At 48.4% G+C, this 21,692-nt stretch overlaps 1 protein-coding gene across 4 annotated transcripts; it reads right to left on the reverse strand.

Annotated features, from left to right (window-relative positions):
• Window positions 1-4,234: 4,234 nt before the first annotated feature.
• ACBD4 (acyl-CoA binding domain containing 4) lies at window positions 4,235-21,549 on the reverse strand. Of its 4 annotated transcripts, none has more exons than XM_038754141.1 (9): window positions 21,485-21,549; window positions 18,695-18,783; window positions 14,773-14,893; window positions 14,608-14,692; window positions 14,004-14,124; window positions 11,733-11,842; window positions 11,176-11,248; window positions 7,897-8,147; window positions 4,235-4,593 (listed from the first exon to the last, which is right to left on the reverse strand). In XM_038754141.1, the coding sequence occupies exons 2-9, from the start codon at window positions 18,780-18,782 to the stop codon at window positions 4,483-4,485; spliced, it is 960 nt and encodes a 319-aa protein (XP_038610069.1). In that variant the 5' UTR covers window position 18,783; window positions 21,485-21,549; the 3' UTR covers window positions 4,235-4,482. The 4 variants fall into 4 exon arrangements, with proteins under 4 accessions (XP_038610069.1, XP_038610070.1, XP_038610071.1 ...); XM_038754142.1 differs by having other exon boundaries at window positions 11,733-11,839; window positions 18,695-18,788; window positions 21,485-21,541; XM_038754143.1 differs by having other exon boundaries at window positions 7,897-8,108; window positions 18,695-18,788; window positions 21,485-21,541.
• Between the last annotated feature and the right edge of the window lie 143 nt (window positions 21,550-21,692).

Here is a 21,692-nt window from a genome sequence, read left to right on the forward strand (position 1 = left end):
CAGGGCTGTCCTGCTGGAGTCCTCTAATCATAATAATGACGATGGCATTTGTTAAGCGCTTACTATGTGCCAAGCACTGTTCTAAGCGCTGGGGGGAATAGAAGGTAATCAGGTTGTCCCACACGGGGCTCAGAGTCTTCATCTATCAATCAATCAATCAATCGTATTTATTGAGCGCTTACTATGTGCAGAGCACTGGACTAAGCGCTTGGGAAGCACAAATTGGCATCACATAGAGACAGTCCCTACCCAACAGTGGGCTCACAGTCTAAAAGGGGGAGACAGAGAACAGAACCAAACATACCAACAAAATAAAATAAGTAGGATAGAAATGTACAAGTAAAATAAATAAATAAATAGATAAACAGAGTAATAAATCTAGACTGTGAGCCTGTTGTTGTGTAGGGACCGTCTCTATATCTAACCGACTTGTACTTCCCAAGCGCTTAGTCCAGTGCTCTGCACACAGTACACGCCCCATAAATACTATTGAATGAATGAATAATCCCCATTTTACAGATGAGGCAACTGTGCCCCCTCCTTCCTCTCCCCCTCCTTCCCCTCTCCATCCCCCCCGCCTTACCTCCTTCCCTTCCCCACAGCACCTGTATATATGGATATATGTTTGTACACATTTAGTACTCTATTTTACTTGTACATATCTATTCTATTTATTTTATTTTGTTAGTATGTTTGGTTTTGTTCTCTGTCTCCCCCTTTTAGACTGTGAGCCCACTGGTGGGGAGGGACTGTCTCTCTATGTTGCCAACTTGGACTTCCCAAGCGCTTAGTCCAGTGCTCTGCACACAGTAAGCGCTCAATAAATACGATTGATTGATTGAGGCCCAGAGAAGTGAAGTGACTCGCCCAAAGTCACACAGCAGACGAGTGGCGGAGGCGGGATTAGAACCCACGACCTCTGACTCCCAAGCCCGGGCTCTTTCCACTGAGCCACGCTGCTTCTCTCCACCTTCCCACCACAAAGCAGACCCCTTGAACCCCACTGAGCCCCCAAACCCTCGCCCCAAAAGAAGACCCCCACTCACCTTCCAGACTGATCCAACCCCGGGTACAAACCCCTCCGTGCCCTCTTCCAGGCGAGCTCTCTTCCTCCCTTCAAAGCCCTCCTGAGAGCTCACCTCCTCCAGGAGGCCTTCCCACACTCAGCCCCCATTTTCCTCTCCTCCTCCCCATCCCCCCTGCCCAACCTCCTTCCCCTCCCCACAGCCCCTGTATAGATGTTTGGACAGATTTATGACTCTATTTTACGTGTACATTTTTACTATTCTATTTATTTTGTTAATGATGTGCCAACTTGCACTTCCCAAGGGCTTAGTCCAGTGCTCTGCACACGGTAAGCGCTCAATAAATACGATTGAATGAATGAATGAATCTAGCTTTATTTCTATTTATTCTGATGACTTGACACCCGTCCACATGTTTGGTTTTGTTCTCTGTCTCCCCCTTCTAGACTGTGAGCCCGCTGTTGGGTAGGGACCGTCTCTGTATGTTGCCAACTTGGACTTCCCAAGCGCTTAGTCCAGTGCTCTGCACACAGTAAGCGCTCAATAAATACGATTGAATGAATGCATGAATGAAGTGGCAGAGGTGGAATTGGAACCCTCCTTCCCTTCCCCACAGCCCCTGTCTATATGTATATATGTTTGTACATATTTATTACTCTATTTATTTATTTATTTTACTTGTACATATCTATTCTATTTATTTTATTTTGTTAATATGTTTGGTTTTGTTCTCTGTCTCCCCCTTCTAGACTGTGAGCCCACTGTTGGGTAGGGACCGTCTCTAGGTGTTGTACTTCCCAAGCGCTTAGTACAGTGCTCTGCACACCCTTGTCCCCCTCTCCATCCCCCCATCTTACCTCCTTCCCGTCCCCACAGCACCTGTATATATGTATATATGTTTGTACGGATTTATTACTCTATTTATTTATTTATTTTACTTGTACATATCTATTCTATTTATTTTATTTTGTAAATATGTTTGGTTTTGTTCTCCGTCTCCCCCTTCTAGACTGTGAGCCCACTGTTGGGTAGGGACCGTCTCTAGATGTTGCCAACTTGTACTTCCCAAGCGCTTACTACAGTGCTCTGCACACCCTCGTCCCCCTCTCCATCCCCCCCATCTTACCTCCTTCCCGTCCCCACAGCACCTGTATATATGTATATATGTTTGTACAGATTTATTGCTCTATTTATTTTACTTGTACATATCTATTCTATTTATTTTACTTTGTTAATATGTTTGGTTTTGTTCTCTGTCTCCCCCTTCTAGACTGTGAGCCCGCTGTTGGGTAGGGACCGTCTCTAGATGTTGCCAACTTGGACTTCCCAAGCGCTTAGTCCAGTGCTCCGCACACAGCAAGCGCTCAATAAATACAACTGAATTTATACGATTGAATGAATGAATGAACTAGAACAAACCAAAAAAAAATGAACAAACAAAAAAGCCTAACTAGACTGTGAGCCCGCTGTTGGGTAGGGACCGTCTCTAGATGTTGCCAACTTGTACTTCCCAAGCGCTTAGTCCAGTGCTCCGTACACAGTAAGCGCTCAATAAATACGATTGAATATATACGACTGAATGAATGAATGAACTAGAACAAACAAACAAAAAAATGAACAAACAAAAAAGCCCAACTAGACCGTGAGCCCGCTGTTGGGTAAGGACCGTCTCTATATGTCGCCAACTTGTACTTCCCAAGCGCTTAGTCCAGTGCTCCGCACACAGTAAGCGCTCAATAAATACGATTTAATTTATACGACTGAATGAATGAATGAACTAGAACAAACAAACAAAAAAAGAACAAACAAAAAAGCCCAACTAGACTGTGAGCCCGCTGTTGGGTAAGGACCGTCTCTACATGTTGCCAATTTGTACTTCCCAAGCGCTTAGTCCAGTGCTCTGCACACAGGAAGTGCTCAATAAATACGATTGATTGATTGATTGATTGACTCCCCAGGCCCACTAACACGGCAATCGAGGGAGAGGGAGGCCCGGACACTTTCTGGAAGATTAAAGTTTCATTTATTCGGCTAAACATTCACTTTTGGATGTTCGGGGCTGAAGAGAGGTCTAGGAATGAGGAAGGGGAAGGGGTGGAGAAAGGGGGAGACAGACGAAGCAGGTGTGCTTGGTTATGTTGCCAACTTGTACTTCCCAAGCGCTTAGTACAGTGCTCTGCACACAGTAAGTGCTCAATAAATACGATTGATTGATTGATTGATTGATTGGGGGTCAGGCCGGGGTGCCGGACCCTCTCTTCACCCCGTTGGCACTGGCACAAAATCAAATCCAGTCGGCTGAGAAGCTCCTTCTTCCTTAATCATCATCATCATCATCATCAATCGTATTTACTGAGCGCTTACTATGTGCAGAGCACTGTACTAAGCGCTTGGGAAGTACAAATTGGCAACATACAGAGACAGTCCCTACCCAACAGTGGGCTCACAGTCTAAAAGGGGGAGGCAGAGAACAAAACCAAACCTACTAACAAAATAAAATAAATAATCCAAGAGGGCAGGGACCCCATGTCGGCCATCCCAGGCCGTCTCCCGTGTCGGGCTGCTTCCCCGGGTGAGAGGTGGGGAGGGGGCTAGGGTGGACCCCCCCCCCCACCCAGCCCGCTGAGCTGAATTTCTCATGGGCATCGTTCATTCATTCAATCGTATTTATTGAGCACTTACCGTGTGCAGAGCACTGGACTAAGCGCTTGGGAAGTCCAAGTTGGTGACATATAGAGACGGTCCCTACCCAACAACAGGCTCACAGTCTAGAAGATGCCCAACACCCACAAAGACGGGGCGTGTGGGGGTGTCCTGGCAGCAGCTGAGGGATGGGATCTCCCCCTTCTAGACTGTGAGCCCACTGTCGGATAGGGACCGTCTCTATATGCTGCCAACTTGGACTGCCCAAGCGCTTAGTCCAGTGCTCTGCACTCAGTAAGTGCTCAATAAATATGATTGATTGATCTCCCAGGTGGATCCCAGGATGTTTTGTTCTCTGTGAGCCCTCTGTTGGGTAGGGACCGTCTCTATATGTTGCCAACGTGGACTTCCCAAGCGCTTAGTCCAGTGCTCTGCACTCAGTAAGCGCTCAATAAATACGATTGATTGATTGATCTCCCAGGTGGGTCCCAGGTTTTGTTGTCTGTCTCCCCCTTTTAGACCGTGAGCCCGCTGTTGGGTCGGGACCGTCTCTCTATGTTGACAACTTGGACTTCCCAAGCGCTTAGTCCAGTGCTCTGCACACAGTAAGCGCTCAATCAAGACGATTGATGAGGATGGGGCTCCTCTGCCAGGGTCCGAGGGCGTCCTCCTGGCCAGGGGCAGGGGCGACCGACGAAGTCCTCGCGGCGGGAGTCCTGGGGGTCGTGGGTGGGCAGCCCGGGCTTGGCGTGCGGCCTGCCCACGGCGGGAAGGGGCAACCTCCGGCGACGTACTGGTCGGAAAGCGAGGGTTTTCACCTCATCCGGGCTCGGAGACGCCGGAACAGCCACTGGGCCACGAACGGCCACAAAACCAGGAAGGCCAACGTCCGGCCGGAGACACGGAGGGGTCGGGAGAGGCGCTTCTGTGGATGGGGGACGAGAGGGGCGGAGGGGGTCAGCGTCGGGCCTGAGCCCACTGTTGGGGACCGTCTCTAAATGTTGCCAACTTGGACTTCCCCAGCGCTTAGTCCGGTGCTCTGCACGCAGCAAGCGCTCAATAAATACGATTGATTGATTGATTGAGGCCTTCCCAGTCTGAGCCCCTTCCTCTCCCCCTCGTCCCCCCTCCATCCCCCCCATCTTACCTCCTTCCCTTCCCCACAGCACCTGTATATATGGATATATGTTTGTACAGATTTATTACTCTATTTATTTTACTTGTACATAGCTATTCTATTTATTTTATTTTGTTAATATGTTTGGTTTTGTTCTCTGTCTCCCCCTTTTAGACTGTGAGCCCGCTGTTGGGCAGGGACTGTCTCTATATGTTGCCAACTTGGACTTCCCAAGCGCTTAGTCCAGTGCTCTGCACGCAGCAAGCGCTCAATAAATACGATTGATTGATTGATTGAGGCCTTCCCAGACTGAGCCCCTTCCTTCCTCTCCCCCTCGTCCCCCTCTCCATCCCCCCCATCTTACCTCCTTCCCTTCCCCACAGCACCTGGATAGATGGATAGATGTTTGTACAGATTTATTACTCTATTTATTTATTTATTTTACTTGTACATAGCTATTCTATATATTTTATTTTGTTAGTATGTTTGGTTTTGTTCTCTGTCTCCCCCTTTTAGACTGTGAGCCCGCTGTTGGGTAGGGACCGTCTCTAAATATTGCCAACTTGGACTTCCCAAGCGCTTAGTCCGGTGCTCTGCACGCAGCAAGCGCTCAATAAATACGATGGATTGATTGATTGATTGTCTGTCTCCCCCGCTAGACTGTAAGCTCGCTGCGGGCAAGGAATAGGTCCTGTCGTTGCGCTGTACTCTCCCAAGCGCGGCGCTCTGCACACAGTAAGTGCTCAATAAACATGACTGATCATCATCATCTGCACACAGTAAGCGCTCAATAAATACGATTGATTGATTCACTTCTCTGGGCCTCAGTTCCCTCATCTGGAAAATGGGGATGAAGACTGTGACCACCTTGTAAGCTTCTCAGTGCTTAGAATAATAATAATAATAATAATAATAATAATAATAATGGTGGCATTTATTAAGCACTTACTATGTGCAGAGCACTGTTCTAAGCGCTGGGGATAATAATAATAATAATAATAATAATAATAATAATAATAGCATTTATTAAGCACTTACTATGTGCAGAGCACTGTTCTAAGTGCTGGGGAATTTACAAGGTGTCTCACGTGGGCTTAGAACAGTGCTTCGCACCTAGTAAGCGCTTCTTAATAAACGCTGTTATTATATAGAGAGGTGACTCTCTAGTGACTGTGAGCCCACTGTTGGGTAGGGACTGTCTCTATATGTTGCCAATTTGTACTTCCCAAGCGCTTAGTACAGTGCTCTGCACATAGTAAGCGCTCAATAAATATGATTGATGATAAACACGACTGATGATGACTAGGCCCCGCTCCGTGGGCCAGACCGTCCCGAACGTGGAGGAGGGGGCAGCCTCCGGGCCGTAATAATAATAATAATCATCATCATGGCATTAATAATAATAAAAATAATCATGGCACAGAAGCAGCGTGGCTCAGCGGAAAGAGCCCGGGCTTTGGAGTCAGAGGTCATGGGTTCGAATCCCGACTCTGCCAAGTGTCAGCTGTGTGACTTTGGGCAAGTCACTTCACTTCTCTGGGCCTCAGTTAACCTCATCTGTGAAATGGGGATGAAGACCGTGAGCCCCCCGTGGGACAACCTGATCACCTTGTAACCTCCCCAGTGCTTAGTAAGCACTTAATAAATGCTATTATTATTATTACTATTTGTTAAGCGCTTACTACGTGCAAAGCACTGTTCATCATCATCATCATCATCAATCGTATTTATTGAGTGCTTACTATGTGCAGAGCACTGGACTAAGCGCTTGGGAAGGACAAATCGGCAACATATAGAGACGGTCCCTGCCCAACAGTGGGCTCACAGTCTACAAGGGGGAGACAGCGAACAAAACCAAACATACTAACAGAATAAAATAAATAGGATAGATATGTACAAGTAAAATAAATAGAGTAATCAATCAATCAGTCATATTTATTGAGCGCTTACTGTGTGCAGAGCACTGGACTAAGCGCTTGGGAAGTCCAAGTTGGCAACATCTAGAGACAGTCCCTGCCCAACAGTGGGCTCACAGTCTTTATTGAGCGCTTACTGTGTGCAGAGCACTGTACTAAGCGCTTGGGAAGTCCAAGTTGGCAACATATAGAGACGGTCCCTACCCACCAGTGGGCTCACAGTCTAAAAGGGGGAGACAGAGAACAAAACCAAACATACTAACAAAATAAAATAAATAGGATAGATATGTACAAGTAAAATAAATAGAGTAATCAATCAATCAGTCATATTTATTGAGCGCTTACTGTGTGCAGAGCACTGGACTGAGCGCTTGGGAAGTCCAAGTTGGCAACATCTAGAGACGGTCCCTGCCCAACGGCGGGCTCACAGTCTAAAAGGGGGGGACAGAGAACAAAACCAAACAGACTAACAGAATAAAATTAATAGGATAGATATGGACAAGTAAAATAAATAAATGAATAAATAGAGAATAAATGAATGAATGAATGAATGAATGAATGAATGAATAAATATAAATAAATAAATAAATAAATAAAAATACACAGATAAATATATAAATAAATATACACACAAATAAATATATAAATAAATATAAATAAATAAATAAATAAATGCATAAATACACGAATGAATAAATAAACACAAATAAATAAATGAATGCATAAATAAATGAATAAATGAATAAATAAATAAATAAATATAAATAAATACATACATACATAAATAAATATAAATAGATAAATGCACAAATAAATAAATAAATAAATAAATGCACAAATAAACACATAAATAAATATAAATAAATAAATAAATGAATGAATAAATGAACACACAAACAAAAAATAAATAAATAAATAAATGCACGCACAAATAAATGAATAAATAAATAAATAAGCAAATAAATAAATAAATAAATAAATAAATACGTATAAATAAATAACTAAACATAAATATAAACAAATAAACAATAAATAAATAAAATAAATAAATAAATAATGAATGGAATGAATGAATGAATGAATGAATTAAATAAATAAATAAATAAATAAATAAATATGAATAAATGCACAAATACACAAATACACAAATAAATAAATAAATAAATAGGTAAATAAATGTTCTAAGCGCTCTCACCTGCCCGGCGGGTGGCAGGCGCTCCAGGGCCCGCAGCCGCCGCTGGACCTCGGCCATCCCGTCCTGAAGGGCCCGCACGGTCCCGGTGAGCCGCAGGTCCGGTCCCCTCTCCGCGGCCGCGGACTCCGGGCCGGGCCGGGCCTCCTCGGCGGGCCGGTCTACTCCCGGAGGACCCTCCTGGTGCTCGGCCCCCTTCTCATCCCTAAAATGGGCTGAAGGGCCGGAGTCCCAGCACCGGGTTGACCCCTGAACTTCGACCCCACGAGGCCGGGGAGAGTTGTTAGTCTGTTTGGTTTTGTTCTCCGTCTCCCCCTTGTAGACTGTGAGCCCACTGTTGGGTAGGGACTGTCTCGAGATGTTGCCAATTTGGACTTCCCAAGCGCTTAGTACAGTGCTCTGCACATAGTAAGCGCTCAATAAATACGATTGATGATGATGATGATGATGATGACTCAGGCCTCGGGGTGCGAACCTTCTCACCGGGCCTCCAGCCTCACTGCCGCGTCCCGCCTCGGGCCTGGAACGCCCTCCCCTCCTCAATCGATTATCGTCAATCGTATTTATTGAGCGCTTACTGTGTGCAGAGCACTGGACTAAGCAGTACTAATCAATCGGTCATCAATCGTATTTATGGGGCGCTCACTGTGTGCGGAGCACTGGACGAAGCGCTTGGGAAGGACAAGTTGGCAACGTCATCCGCCCAGAAAATCACTCTTCCCACCTTCCAAGCCCTACTGAGAGGCAGCGTGGCTCAGGGGAAAGAGCCCGGGCTTTGGAGTCAGAGGTCGTGGGTTCGAATCCCGGCTCTGCCACTTGTCAGCTGGGTGGCTTTGGGCAAGTCACTTCACTTCTCTGGGCCTCAGTTACCTCATCTGTAAAATGGGGATTAAAACTGTGAGCCTCCCCCCCCCCGCCCCAGACAACCCGATCACCTTGTAACCTCTCCGACGCTTAGAACAGTGCTTTGCACATAGTAAGTGCTTAATAAATGCCATCATAAGTCACTTCACTTCTCTGGGCCTCAGTTACCTCATCTGTAAAATGGGGATTAAAACTGTGAGCCCCCCCCCCGCCCCCCCGAACAACCTGATCACCTTGTAACCTCTCCGGCGCTTAGAACAGTGCTTTGCACATAGTAAGCGCTTAATAAATGCCATCATAAGTCACTTCACTTCTCTGGGCCTCAGTTACCTCATCTGTAAAATGGGGATTAAAACCGTGAGCCCCCCCCCGCCCCCCCGAACAACCTGATCACCTTGTAACCTCTCCACCACTTAGAACAGTGCTTTGCACATAGTAAGCGCTTAATAAATGCCATCATAAGTCACTTCACTTCTCTGGGCCCAGTTCCCTCATCTGTAAAATGGGGATGAAGACTGTGAGCCCCCCGTGGGACAACCTGATCACCTTGTAACTTCCCCAGTGCTTAGAACAGTGCTTTGCACAGAGTAAGTGCTTAATAAATGCCATCATTATTATTATTATTACTGAAGGCTCACCTCCTCCAAGAGGCCTTCCCAGACTGAACGCCCCCTTTCCCTCAGCTCCCCCTCCCTTCCGCATAATAATAATAATAATAATGATGGCATTTGTTAAGCGCTTACTATGTGCAGAGCACTGTTCTAAGCGCCGAGGGGGAATACAAGGTGATCAAGTTGTCCCACGCGGGGCTCACAGTCTTAATCCCCATTTTACAGATGAGGTCACCGAGGCTCAGAGAAGTTAAGCCAGCTGTGTGACTTTGGGCAAGTCACTTAACTTCTCTGGGCCTCAGTGACCTCATCTGTAAAATGGGGAATAAGACTGTGAGCCCCATGTGGGACAACCTGATCACCTTGTATCTACCCCAGCGCTTAGAACAGTGCTCTGCACATAGTAAGCGCTTAACAAATACCATTATTATTATTATTATTATTATTATTATGTGACTTGCCCAAGGTCACACAGCAGCTCGACCTCCCCCTGCCCAGCCCCATAGCACTTATGTATATATGATCTATAATTCTATTTATTTATATTGATGCCTGTTTACTTGTTTTGATGTCTGTCCTCCCCCCTCTAGACCATAAGCCCGTTGTGAGCAGGGGTTGTCTCTCTTTATTGCTGGATTCTACTTCCCAAGCGCTTAGTACAGTGCTCTGCACACAGTAAGCGCTCAATAAATACGATCCGAATGAATGGACAGGTGAATACTCAGGTCAGCCGGGGTGACAGGGAGGCTCCCCATGGGGGTGGGTCCAGGGAGTGGAGACAGGAAGGTCCAACTTGTACTTCCCAAGCGCTTAGTCCAGTGCTCTGCACACAGTAAGCGCTCAATAAATACGATTGATTGATTGACTGATTGATCGGGGAGGCCGGGAGCTAGGTGTGTAGACTGGGCTAGGTGTCTCTCCCCCTTTTAGACTGTGAGCTCACTGTTGGGTAGGGACTGTCTCTATATGTTGCCAACTTGTACTTCCCAAGCACTTAGTACAGTGCTCTGCACACAGTAAGCGCTCAATAAATACGATTGATGATGATGATGATGGGCGGCTCTGGCTTGTCTCCCCCTTGTAGACTGTGAGCCCGCTGTTGGGTAGGGACCGTCTCCATATGTTGCCAACTTGGGACTTCCCAAGCGCTTAGTACAGTGCTCTGCACACAGTAAGCGCTCAATAAATACGATTGATGATGATGATGATGGGCGGCTCTGGCTTGTCTCCCCCTTGTAGACTGTGAGCCCGCTGTTGGGTAGGGACCGTCTCCACATGTTGCCAACTTGGGACTTCCCAAGCGCTTAGTCCAGTGCTCTGTGCACAGTAAGCGCTCAATAAATACGATTGATTGATTGACTGATTGATCAGGGGAGGCCGGCAGCTAGGTGTGTGGACTGGGCGGCTCTGGCTTGTCTCCCCCTTCTAGCCTGTGAGCCCGCTGTTGGGTAGGGACCGTCTCCACATGTTGCCAACTTGGGACTTCCCAAGCGCTTAGTCCAGTGCTCTGCGCATAGTAAGCGCTCAATAAATGCGATTGATTGATTGATTCACCTGCAGAGAGGGTGGGGGATGGAAGAGAGCCCCTCCCATGCACTGAGGAGGGGGGAGAGGACCCCCATCCCTGGGTATCACCTTCTAGAATTGGGGGGGGGGGGACTCCCAGGGACCCCCACACTGAGGAGGACGCCCCCAGGGACCACCCTACCACTCAGTGAAGACGGGGGAGGAGACCCCAGCCCTGCTGATGAAGAGGAAAGAGAGGTCCAGGGTCAGCCCCGGGGGGGGGAAAGGGGGTGGCACTCACCTCTGTCTTCTGGGGGCTTGGGGCTGCCCCGTCCCTCCGAGGGTCCTGGGGGCGTCTCCCTGGGGGCCGAGCTCTGCAGGGGGGGGAAAACTTTAGGGTTGGGGCTTGGCTGTGCCCGCAGGGGACCCAGGCTTTCCACCCCGGGCAGCTCTGGACTTGGGTGGGAGGGGAGGAGGAAGGGGGAATACATCATCATCATCATCATCATCAATCGTATTTATTGAGCGCTTACTGTGTGCAGAGCACCGGACTAAGCGCTTGGGAAGTACAAATTGGCAACATAGAGAGACAGTCCCTACCCAACAGTGGGCTCGCAGTCTAAAAGGGGGAGTCAAAACCAAACATATTAACAAAATAAAATAAATAGAATAGATAGGTACAAGTAAAATAAATAAATAGAGTAATAAATCTGTACAAACATATATACATATGTACAGGTGCTGTGGGGAAGGGAAGGAGGTAAGATGGGGGGGCGAGGGGGAGAGGAAGGAAGAGGCTGAGTGTGGGAAGGCCTCCTGGAGGAGGTGAGCTCTCAGTAGGGAATGGGACCCTCTCACCTGCTCGGGCTCCGGCCGGTCCGGCTGCTCCACAGGGTCCCCCCAAACCTCGCCCTCTGGGCGGCTGGGGGCTATGGTGTGGACAGCGAGGTCTCCCGAGGCCTGGGCTGCTGTCGGGGAGAGGCAGAGGTCGGGTGGAGGGCCGCGGGGATACCGAGGCCCAGTGGGGTGGGACGTCAGAGAGTTGAGACACGACTCGTCTAGACTGTGAGCCCACTGTTGGGTAGGGACCGTCTCTATGTGTTGCCAACTTGGACTTCCCAAGCGCTTAGTACAGTGCTCTGCACATAGTAAGCGCTCAATAAATACGATTGATGATGATGATGATTGGGTAGGGACCGTCTCTATGTGTTGCCAACTTGGACTTCCCAAGCGCTTAGTACAGTGCTCTGCACACAGTAAGCAGCGAGATGTCAGAGAGTTGAGACACAACTCGTCTAGACTGCGAGCCCACTGTTGGGTAGGGACTGTCTTTATATGTTGCCAACTTGGACTTCCCAAGCGCTTAGTCCAGTGCTCTGCACACAGTAAGCGCTCAATAAATATGATTGATTGATTGACTGATTGTACCACTTTGCTTCTCCACTCTTTTAAGCATTGGATGCAATCTACTATTTATTTATTTATTTTACTTGTACCTATCTATTCTATTTATTTTATTTTGTTAGGATGTTTGGTTTTGTTCTCTGTCTCCCCCCTTTTAGACTGGGAGCCCGCTGTTGGGTAGGGACCGTCTCTAGATGTTGCCAACTTGGACTTCCCAAGGGCTTAGTCCAGTGCTCTGCACACAGTAAGCGCTCAATAAATACGATTGATTGATTGACCACTTTGCTTCTCCACTCTTTTAAGCGTTGGATGCAATCTACTATTTATTTATTTATTTGACTTGTACATCTCTATTCTATTTATTTTATTTTGTTAGTATGTTTGGTTTTGTTCTCTGTCTCCCCTTTCTAGACTGTGAGCCCACTGCTGGGTAGGGACCGTCTCTAGATGTTGCCAATTTGGACTTCCCAAGCGCTTAGTACAGTGCTCTGCACACAGTAAGCGCTCAATAAATACGATTGATTGATTGACCACTTTGCTTCTCCACTCTTTTAAGCGTTGGATGCAATCTACTATTTATTTATTTATTTGACTTGTACATATCTATTCTATTTATTTTATTTTGTTAGTATGTTTGGTTTTGTTCTCTGTCTCCCCCTTCTAGACTGTGAGCCCGCTGTTGGGTAGGGACCGTCTCTAGATGTTGCCACTTTGGACTTCCCAAGCGCTTAGTACAGTGCTCTGCACACAGTAAGCGCTCAATAAATACGATTGATTGATTGACCACTTTGCTTCTCCACTCTTTTAAGCGTTGGATGCAATCTACTATTTATTTATTTATTTGACTTGTACATATCTATTCTATTTATTTTATTTTGTTAGTATGTTTGGTTTTGTTCTCTGTCTCCCCCTTCTAGACTGTGAGCCCGCTGTTGGGGTAGGGACCGTCTCTAGATGTTGCCACTTTGGACTTCCCAAGCGCTTAGTACAGTGCTCTGCACACAGTAAGCGCTCAATAAATACGATTGATTGATTGACCACTTTGCTTCTCCACTCTTTTAAGCGTTGGATGCAATCTACTATTTATTTATTTATTTGACTTGTACATATCTATTCTATTTATTTTATTTTGTTAGTATGTTTGGTTTTGTTCTCTGTCTCCCCCTTCTAGACTGTGAGCCCGCTGTTGGGTAGGGACCGTCTCTAGATGTTGCCAACTTGGACTTCCCAAGCGCTTAGTACAGTGCTCTGCACACAGTAAGCGCTCAATAAATATGATTGATTGATTGATTGATTGACCACTTTGCTTCTCCACTCTTTTAAGCGTTGGATGCAATCTACTATTTATTTATTTATTTATTTATTTTACTTGTCCATATCTATTCTATTTATTTTATTTTGTTAGTACGTTCGGTTTTGTTCTCCGCCTCCCCCTTTTAGACTGTGAGCCCGCCGTTGGGTAGGGACCGTCTCTAGATGTTGCCAACTTGGACTTCCCAAGCGCTTAGTCCAGTGCTCTACACACAGTAAGCGGTCAATAAATACGATTGATTGATTGATCGATTGGAATTTCCAGCAACTACGGCCCCCCGTCTCCCCTCACCCTACCTGAGATCGTCTGGAGGATGGGCTGTGGAGGTCTGGGCCGTCCTCGCCCCCCTGCCCACCCTACCTGAGATACGTCCCCCGGGAAGGTCTCTGGGGGTCCGGGCCCCCCCGCCGTACCTGAGATCCTGCGGAGGAAGGTCTCCGGGGGCCTTGGCATGTCCGGAATCACGGCGTAAAGGGGCTCGAAGTAGCCAAACGTATCCTCCTCCACATCGTCCAGGGGCACCGTGTCAATCACCTGGGATGGGCAGGGGCGGAAAGACACGGATGGGGGCCGCTCAGCCCTACCGCGGCCTCCGCCTTGCCCCCAAATCGGGGGCCCAGGCCCAGCCCAGGTGAGAAAGGCAGAGCGTGTAGGGGAGGGAGGTCACTATGGAGGGGTGGGATCAGTGGGGGGGACGGGACTCAATGTTGGGGGCACAGCGTGGGCAGAGGGACTCAGGAGAGGATGGGCGAGGAGTGGGCAGGAGGCAGGACTCTAATTTTAGACTGTGAGCCCACTGTTGGGTAGGGACCGTCTCTAGATGTTGCCAACTTGGACTTCCCAAGCGCTTAGTCCAGTGCTCCGCACCCAGTAAGCGCTCAAGAAATACGATTGATTGATTGATGGAGGACGTCTGGAGTTGTTCTGGGCGGTCAACGCCCGTCAGCACCCTGAAAGTAGGCCTCGCGGAGCCAGGCCTGGCATGGGCAGGAGCAGGGAGGCCCCGCGGGCCGGTACCTTCTGAGCCACCCTCTTCATCTCCGAGATGTAGGCTGTCATAGCCGCCTCCTTGGACATCCGGCCCAGGCTGTTCCAAGCGTCCCTGCGAGGCAGGGCTCCGGTCACCGGTCGCCACCGGGCCGGCCGGGGGTGCGGGGGGCTTCAGGGGAGCGGGGGGCTTACCACTTATAGCGGCCGATGGGGTCCCAGAAGCCGGGCCGGGGGATGGGGCAGGGGCCCACGGTGGCCTGCTTGTAGAAACTGTAGAAACGCAGCATCTCCTCGTAGGAGGGCCGGTAGGAGCCTGCGGGGACGGGAAGGCGGGCTGGTCATCATCCCCACTCCCCTCATATGAGGGGGGTGGGAGGGGCGGCACCCCCACGGAAACCCAGCCCTGGGGAGAGGACGGGGTGGGGGGATGACTGACGGATCGGTGGGCCGAGGCAGGCAGACAGGTAGGACAGGGGCAGGGGACCAACCAACCAACCAATCAATCAATCAATCAATCGTATTTATTGAGCGCTTACTGTGTGCAGAGCGCTGGACTGAGCGCTTGGGAAGTCCAAGTTGGCAACATAGAGAGACGGTCCCTACCCAGCAGCGGGCTCACAGTCTAGAAGAGGGATTCGTTTCTTCATTCAGTTGTAATAATAATAATAATAATGGTATTTGTTAAGTGCTTACTATGTGCAAAGCACTGTTCTAAGCGCTGAAGACGGAGACATTCATTCATTTATTCATCCATTTATTCAGTTCACAGTCTAGAAGAGGGATTCGTTTCTTCATTCAGTTGTAACAATAATAATAATAATGGTATTTGTTAAGCGCTTACTATGTGCAAAGCACTGTTCTAAGCGCTGAAGAGGGAGACATTCATTCATTTATTCATTCATTTATTCAATCATATTTACTGAGCACTTACTGTGTGCAAAGCACTGGACTAAGCGCTTGGGAGAGGACAATACAACAACAAACAGACAAAGTCTCTGCCCATTGTTGTCTGTCTCCCTCTTCTAGCCTGTGAGCCCATTGTTGGGTAGGGACCGTCTCTAGATGTTGCCAACTTGGACTTCCCAAGCGCTTAGTGCAGTGCTCTGCACACAGTAAGCGCTCAATAAATACGATTGAATAAATGAATGAATGAATGTCTCCCCCTTCTAGACTGTAAGCCCGTTTTTGTGTAGGGACCATCTCTATATGTTGCCAACTTGTACTTCCCAAGTGCTTAGTCCAGTGCTCTGCACACAGTAAGCACTCAATAAATATGACTGAATAAATGAATGAATGTCTCCCCCTTCTAGACTGTGAGCCTGTTGTTGGGTAGGGACCATCTCTATATGTTGCCAACTTGTACTTCCCAAGCGCTTAGTCCAGTGCTCTGCACACAGTAAGCGCTCAATAAATACAATTGAATGAATGAATGAATGAATGAATGAATAACGAGCTTACAGCCTAGAGGCTTTGGGGCTGAAGCAGGAACCCCCCACCCTACCTCCTTCCCCTCCCCACAGCACTTGTATATATATTTTTACAGATTTATCACTCTATTTAACTTGTACATATTTACTAGTCTATTTATTTTGTTAATGATGTGCATCTAGTTTTAATTCTATTTGTTCTGACGATTTTGACACCTGTCTCCGTGTTTTGTTTTGTCATCTGTCTCCCCCTTCTAGACTGTGAGCCCGTTGTCGGGTAGGGACCGTCTCTAGATGTTGCCGACTTGGACTTCCCAAGCGCTTAGTTCAGTGCTCTGCACACAGGAAGAACTCAATAAATACGATTGAATCACCTCCTCCAGGAGGCCTTCCCAGACTGAGCCCCCTCCTTCCTTTCCCCCTCCCCATCCCCCCACCTTACCTCCTTCCCCTCCCCACAGCACCTGTATATATGTATATATGTTTGTACATATTTATTACTCTATTTATTTTATTTGCACATATTTATTCTATTTATTTTATCTTGTTAATATGTTTTATTTTGTTGTCTGTCTCCCCTTCTAGACTGTGAGCCCGCTGTCGGGTAGGGACCGTCTCTAGATGTTGCCAACTTGGACTTCCCAAGCGCTTAGTCCAGTGCTCTGCACACAGGAAGAACTCAATAAATACGATTGAATCACCTCCTCCAGGAGGCCTTCCCAGACTGAGCCCCCTCCTTCCTTTCCCCCTCCCCATCCCCCCATCTTACCTCCTTCCCCTCCCCACAGCACCTGTATATATGTATATATGTTTGTACATATTTATTACTCTATTTATTTTATTTGCACATATTTATTCTATTTATTTTATCTTGTTAATATGTTTTATTTTGTTGTCTGTCTCCCCTTCTAGACTGTGAGCCCGCTGTCGGGTAGGGACCGTCTCTAGATGTTGCCAACTTGGACTTCCCAAGCGCTTAGTCCAGTGCTCTGCACACAGTAAGTGCTCAGTATATATGTATATACGTTTGTACATATTTATTACTCTATTTATTTATTTTATTTGTACATATTTATTCTATTTATTTTATCTTGTTAATATGTTTTGCTTTATTGTCTGTCATCCCCCTTCTAGACTGTGAGCCCGCTGTCGGGTAGGGACCGTCTCTAGATGTTGCCAACTTGGACTTCCCAAGCGCTTAGTCCAGTGCTCTGCACACAGTAAGCGCTCAATAAATCAATCAATCATATTTATTGAGCACTTACTATGTGCAGAGCACTGTACTAAGCGCTTAGCACTGTACTAAATAAATATGATTGATTGAATGAATGAATGAATAGGGACCTTCTCTATCTGTTGCTGATTGAACTTCCCAAGTGCTTAGTCCAGTGCTCTGCACACAGTCAGCGAAATACGATTGAATGAATGAACGTCTCCCCCTTCTAGACCGTGAGCCCGTTGTCGGGTAGGGACCGTCTCTATCTGTTGCTGATTGAACTTCCCAAGCGCTTAGTCCAGTGCTCTGCACACAGTAAGCGCTCAATAAATACGATTGAATGAATGAATGAATAGGGACCGTCTCTATCTGTTGCTGATTGAACTTCCCAAGCGCTTAGTCCAGTGCTCTGCACACAGTCAGCGCTCAATAAATACGACTGAATGAATGAACGTCTCCCCCTTCTAGACCGTGAGCCCGCTGTTGGGTAGGGACCATCTCTATCTGTTGCTGATTGAGCTTCCCAAGCGCTTCTGCACACGGTAAGCACTCAATAAATACGATTGAATGATGAATAATGAATAGGGACCATCTCTGTTGCTGATTGAACTTCCCAAGCGCTTAGTCCAGTGCTCTGCACACAGTCAGTGCTCAATAAATACGACTGAATAAATGAACGTCTCCCCCTTCTAGACCGTGAGCCCGTTGTCGGGTAGGGACCGTCTCTATCTGTTGCTGATTGAACTTCCCAAGCGCTTAGTCCAGTGCTCTGCACACAGTCAGCGCTCAATAAATACGACTGAATGAACGAACGTCTCCCCCTTCTAGACTGTGAGCCCATTGTTGGGTAGGGACCGTTTCTCTATGTTGCCAACTTGGACTTCCCAAGCACTTAGTCCAGTGCTCTGCACACAGTAAGCGCTCAATAAATACGATTGAATGAATGAATGAATAGGGACCGTCTCTGTTGCTGATTGAACTTCCCAAGCGCTTAGTCCAGTGCTCTGCACACAGTCAGCGCTCAATAAATACGACTGAATAAATGAACGTCTCCCCCTTCTAGACCGTGAGCCCGCTGTCGGGTAGGGACCGTCTCTAGATGTTACCAACTTGGACTTCCCAAGCGCTCAGTCCAGTGCTCTGCACACAGTCAGCGCTCAATAAATACGATTGAATGAACGACCGTCTCCCCCTTCTAGACCGTGAGCCCGTTGTCGGGTAGGGACGGTCTCTATCTGTTGCTGATTGAGCTTCCCAAGCGCTTAGTCCAGTGCTCTGCACACAGTAAGCGCTCAATAAATACGATTGAATGAATGAATGAATGAATGAAAGTAGGCCGAAGGGTCCTGGCCGGAGGAGGGCCGGGCGGTGGGCCCGCCGGGCGGCACAGGATGGACGTGTCCCCGGCCCACGACCAGGGCCGCTCGACTCGGGCCCCCCAAACCCGGGGGGTGGGAAGGGGCGGCCTCACCATTCTTGGGCAGACTCTGGACGACGCCGACCGCCGCTTCGAACTGCTGTTGGCACGTGGGCTCCGGACGCTCCGACTCCGTCCCCATCCTGCCCTGACCCCGGCGTTCCCAGAACGTGACCCCAAAGCCCCCAGGCTGAGGGTCTCCCCGCCTCCCTCCACCCCTGAAACCCCGGCCGTTAAGACCGGAATCAATCCATCAATCAATCGTATTTATTGAGCGCTTACTGTGGGCTTACTGGACTAAGCGCTTGGGAAGTCCAAGTTGGCAACAGAGAGAGACGGTCCCTACCCAACAGTGGGATCACAGTCTAAAAGAGAAGAGAATCAACGTGGTTCAGTGGAAAGAGCCCGGGCTTTGGAGTCAGAGGTCATGGGTTCAAATCCCGGCTCCGCCAATTGTCAGCTGGGTGACTTTGGTCAAGTCACTTAACTTCTCTGGGCCTCATCTGTAAAATGGGGATTAAGACTGTGAGCCCCATGTGGGACAACCTGATCACCTTGTAACCTCCCCAGCGCTTAGAACAGTGCTTTGCACATAGTAAGCGCTTAATAAATGCCATTATTATTATTATTATAAAAGCCCTATGGAGAGGGTCAGGGACTAGGCCCAACCCAATGATAGCAGCGTGGCTCAGTGGAAAGAGCCCGGGCTTTGGAGTCAGAGGTCATGGGTTCAAACCCCAGCTCTGCCAATTGTCAGCTGGGTGACTTTGGGCAAGTCACTTCACTTCTCTGGGCCTCAGTTACCTCATCTGGAAAATGGGGATTAAGACTGTGAGCCCCCCCATGGAACAACCTGATCACCTTGTGACCTCCCCAGCGCTTAGAACAGTGCTTTGCATGTAGTAAGTGCTTAATAATTGCCACTATTATTATTATCTTATAATAATAATGACATTTATTAAGCACTTACTATGTGCAAAGCACTGTTCTAAGGGCTGGGAGAGATACAAGATGATCAGGTTGTCCCACGTGGGGCTCAGTCTTCATCCCCATTTTACAGATGAGGTTACTCTATTTATTTTACTTGTACATATTCATTCTATTTATTTTATTCTGTTAATATGTCTTCATCCCCATTTTACAGATGAGGTTACTGTATTTATTTTACTTGTACATATTTATTCTATTTTTTTTATTCTGTTAATATGTTTTGTTTTGTTCTCCGTCTCCCCCTTCTAGACCGTGAGCCCGCTGTCGGGTAGGGACCATCTCTATATGTTGCCAACTTGGACTTCCCAAGCGCTTAGTCCAGTGCTCTGCACACAGTAAGCGCTCGATAAATACGATTGAATGAATGAATGAGGCCCAGAAAAGTGAAGTGACTTCCCCAAAGTCACACAGCTGACAAATGCCGGAGCCGGGACTTGAACCCATGACCTCTGACTCCAAAGCTCCTGCTCTTTCCACTCAGCCATGCTGCTTCTCAATAATAATAATGATAATGATGGCATTTATTAAGCGCTTATGATGTGCAAAGCACTGTTCTAAGCGCTGGGGAGGTTACAAGGTGATCAGGTTGTCCCACGGGGGGGCTCACACTCTTCATCCCCATTTTGCAGATGTGGGAACTGAGGCACAGAGAAGTGAAGTGACTTGCCCAAAGTCACACAGCGGACAAGTGGCGGAGCTGGGTTTTGAACCCATGACCTCTGACTCCAAAGCCCGGGCTCTTTCCACTAAGCGCTGGGGGGATACAAGGTGATCAGGTTGTCCCACAGGGGGCTCACAGTCTTCATCCCCATTTTACAGATGAGGAAACTGAGGCCCAGAGAAGTGAAGTGACTTGCCCAAAGTCACCCAGCTAAGTGGCGGAGCAGGATTTGAACCCACGCCCTCTGACTCCAAAGCCCGGGCTCTTTCCCACTGAGCCACGCTGCTTGCCTGACGCCTAGTAAGCGCTTCACAAACACCCCCCCAAACTTGGGGCTGCCCTAACGCCTCTGGGCCTTTCTTCCATGAGAAGCAGCGTGGCTCAGTGGAAAGAGCCCGGGCTTTGGAGTCGGAGGTCATGGGTTCGAATCCCGACTCCTCCATTTGTCAGCTGTGTGACTTTGGGCAAGTCCCTTCACTTCTCCGGGCCTCAGTTCCCTCATCTGTAAAATGGGGATGAAGACTGTGAGCCCCTAGTGGGACAACCTGATTACCTTGTATCCCCCCACCGGCGCTTAGAACAGTGCTTTGCACATAGTAAGCGCTTAACAAATACCAACATTATTATTATTATTATTATTCTCTGGGCCTCAGTTCCCTCATCTGGAAAACGGGGATGAAGACTGTGAGCCCCCCGTGGGACAACCTCATCACCTTGTATCCCCCCCACCAGCGCTTAGAACAGTGCTGGGCCTTTCCTCCAAGAGAACCATAGGGGCTCAGTGGAAAGAGCCCGGGCTTTGGAGTCGGAGGTCATGGGTTCGAATCCCGCCTCCTCCAACTGTCAGCTGGGTGACTTTCACTTCACATTTCTGGGCCTCAGTTCCCTCATGTGGAAAACGGGGATTAAAACTGTGAGCCCCCCGGGGGGCAACCTGATCACCTTGTATCCCCCCCACCAGCGCTTAGAACAGTGCTTTGCACATAGTAAGCGCTTAACTATTTTATTATTATTATTATTATTATTATTATTATTCCATGGGGAAAAGGCGGGCAGGTGGCCCCGGGAGACCCTACCCAATCGGCCCTGCTCGGGATTCCTCCGCCCGGTGCCCTCGACCCTGTGTCCTGGAGGGTAAACTGAGGCCCGGGGGTCCGCAGGGCCCGGGCTAAGGGGCCTGTTCTGCCACTCACCAGAGGGGCGCCCTCGAGCCCGGTCCGGTCCGGTCCGGTCCGGTCCGGACTGCCAGGGGAGCCGGACTCCGGCCGGGCCCGGGGGCAGAGGGGAGACCCGCCAGCCAATCACCGGGCCGGCTCGCTCTCACCTCCCATTTCTGGCCCAATCAGCGGGGGGCTTTCGGGGTATGCAAATGAACGCCCTGCGCCGCGGCCAATCGGCGGC

The sequence above is a fragment of the Tachyglossus aculeatus genome, chromosome 11 (assembly GCF_015852505.1).
Source record: "Tachyglossus aculeatus isolate mTacAcu1 chromosome 11, mTacAcu1.pri, whole genome shotgun sequence".
NCBI lineage: Eukaryota > Metazoa > Chordata > Mammalia > Monotremata > Tachyglossidae > Tachyglossus > Tachyglossus aculeatus.

Coding starts and splice junctions, on each gene's coding strand:
- ACBD4 (XM_038754141.1), bottom strand. CDS start 18,782: ATGGGGACGGAGTCGGAGCGTCCGGAGCCCACGTGCCAACAGCAGTTC. Junction 14,693..14,772: donor CCCATCGGCCGCTATAAGTG/GTAAGCCCCCCG, acceptor CCTGCCTCGCAG/GGACGCTTGGAACAGCCTGG. Junction 8,148..11,175: donor CAAGCCCCCAGAAGACAGAG/GTGAGTGCCACC, acceptor GTGGGGTCGAAG/TTCAGGGGTCAACCCGGTGC.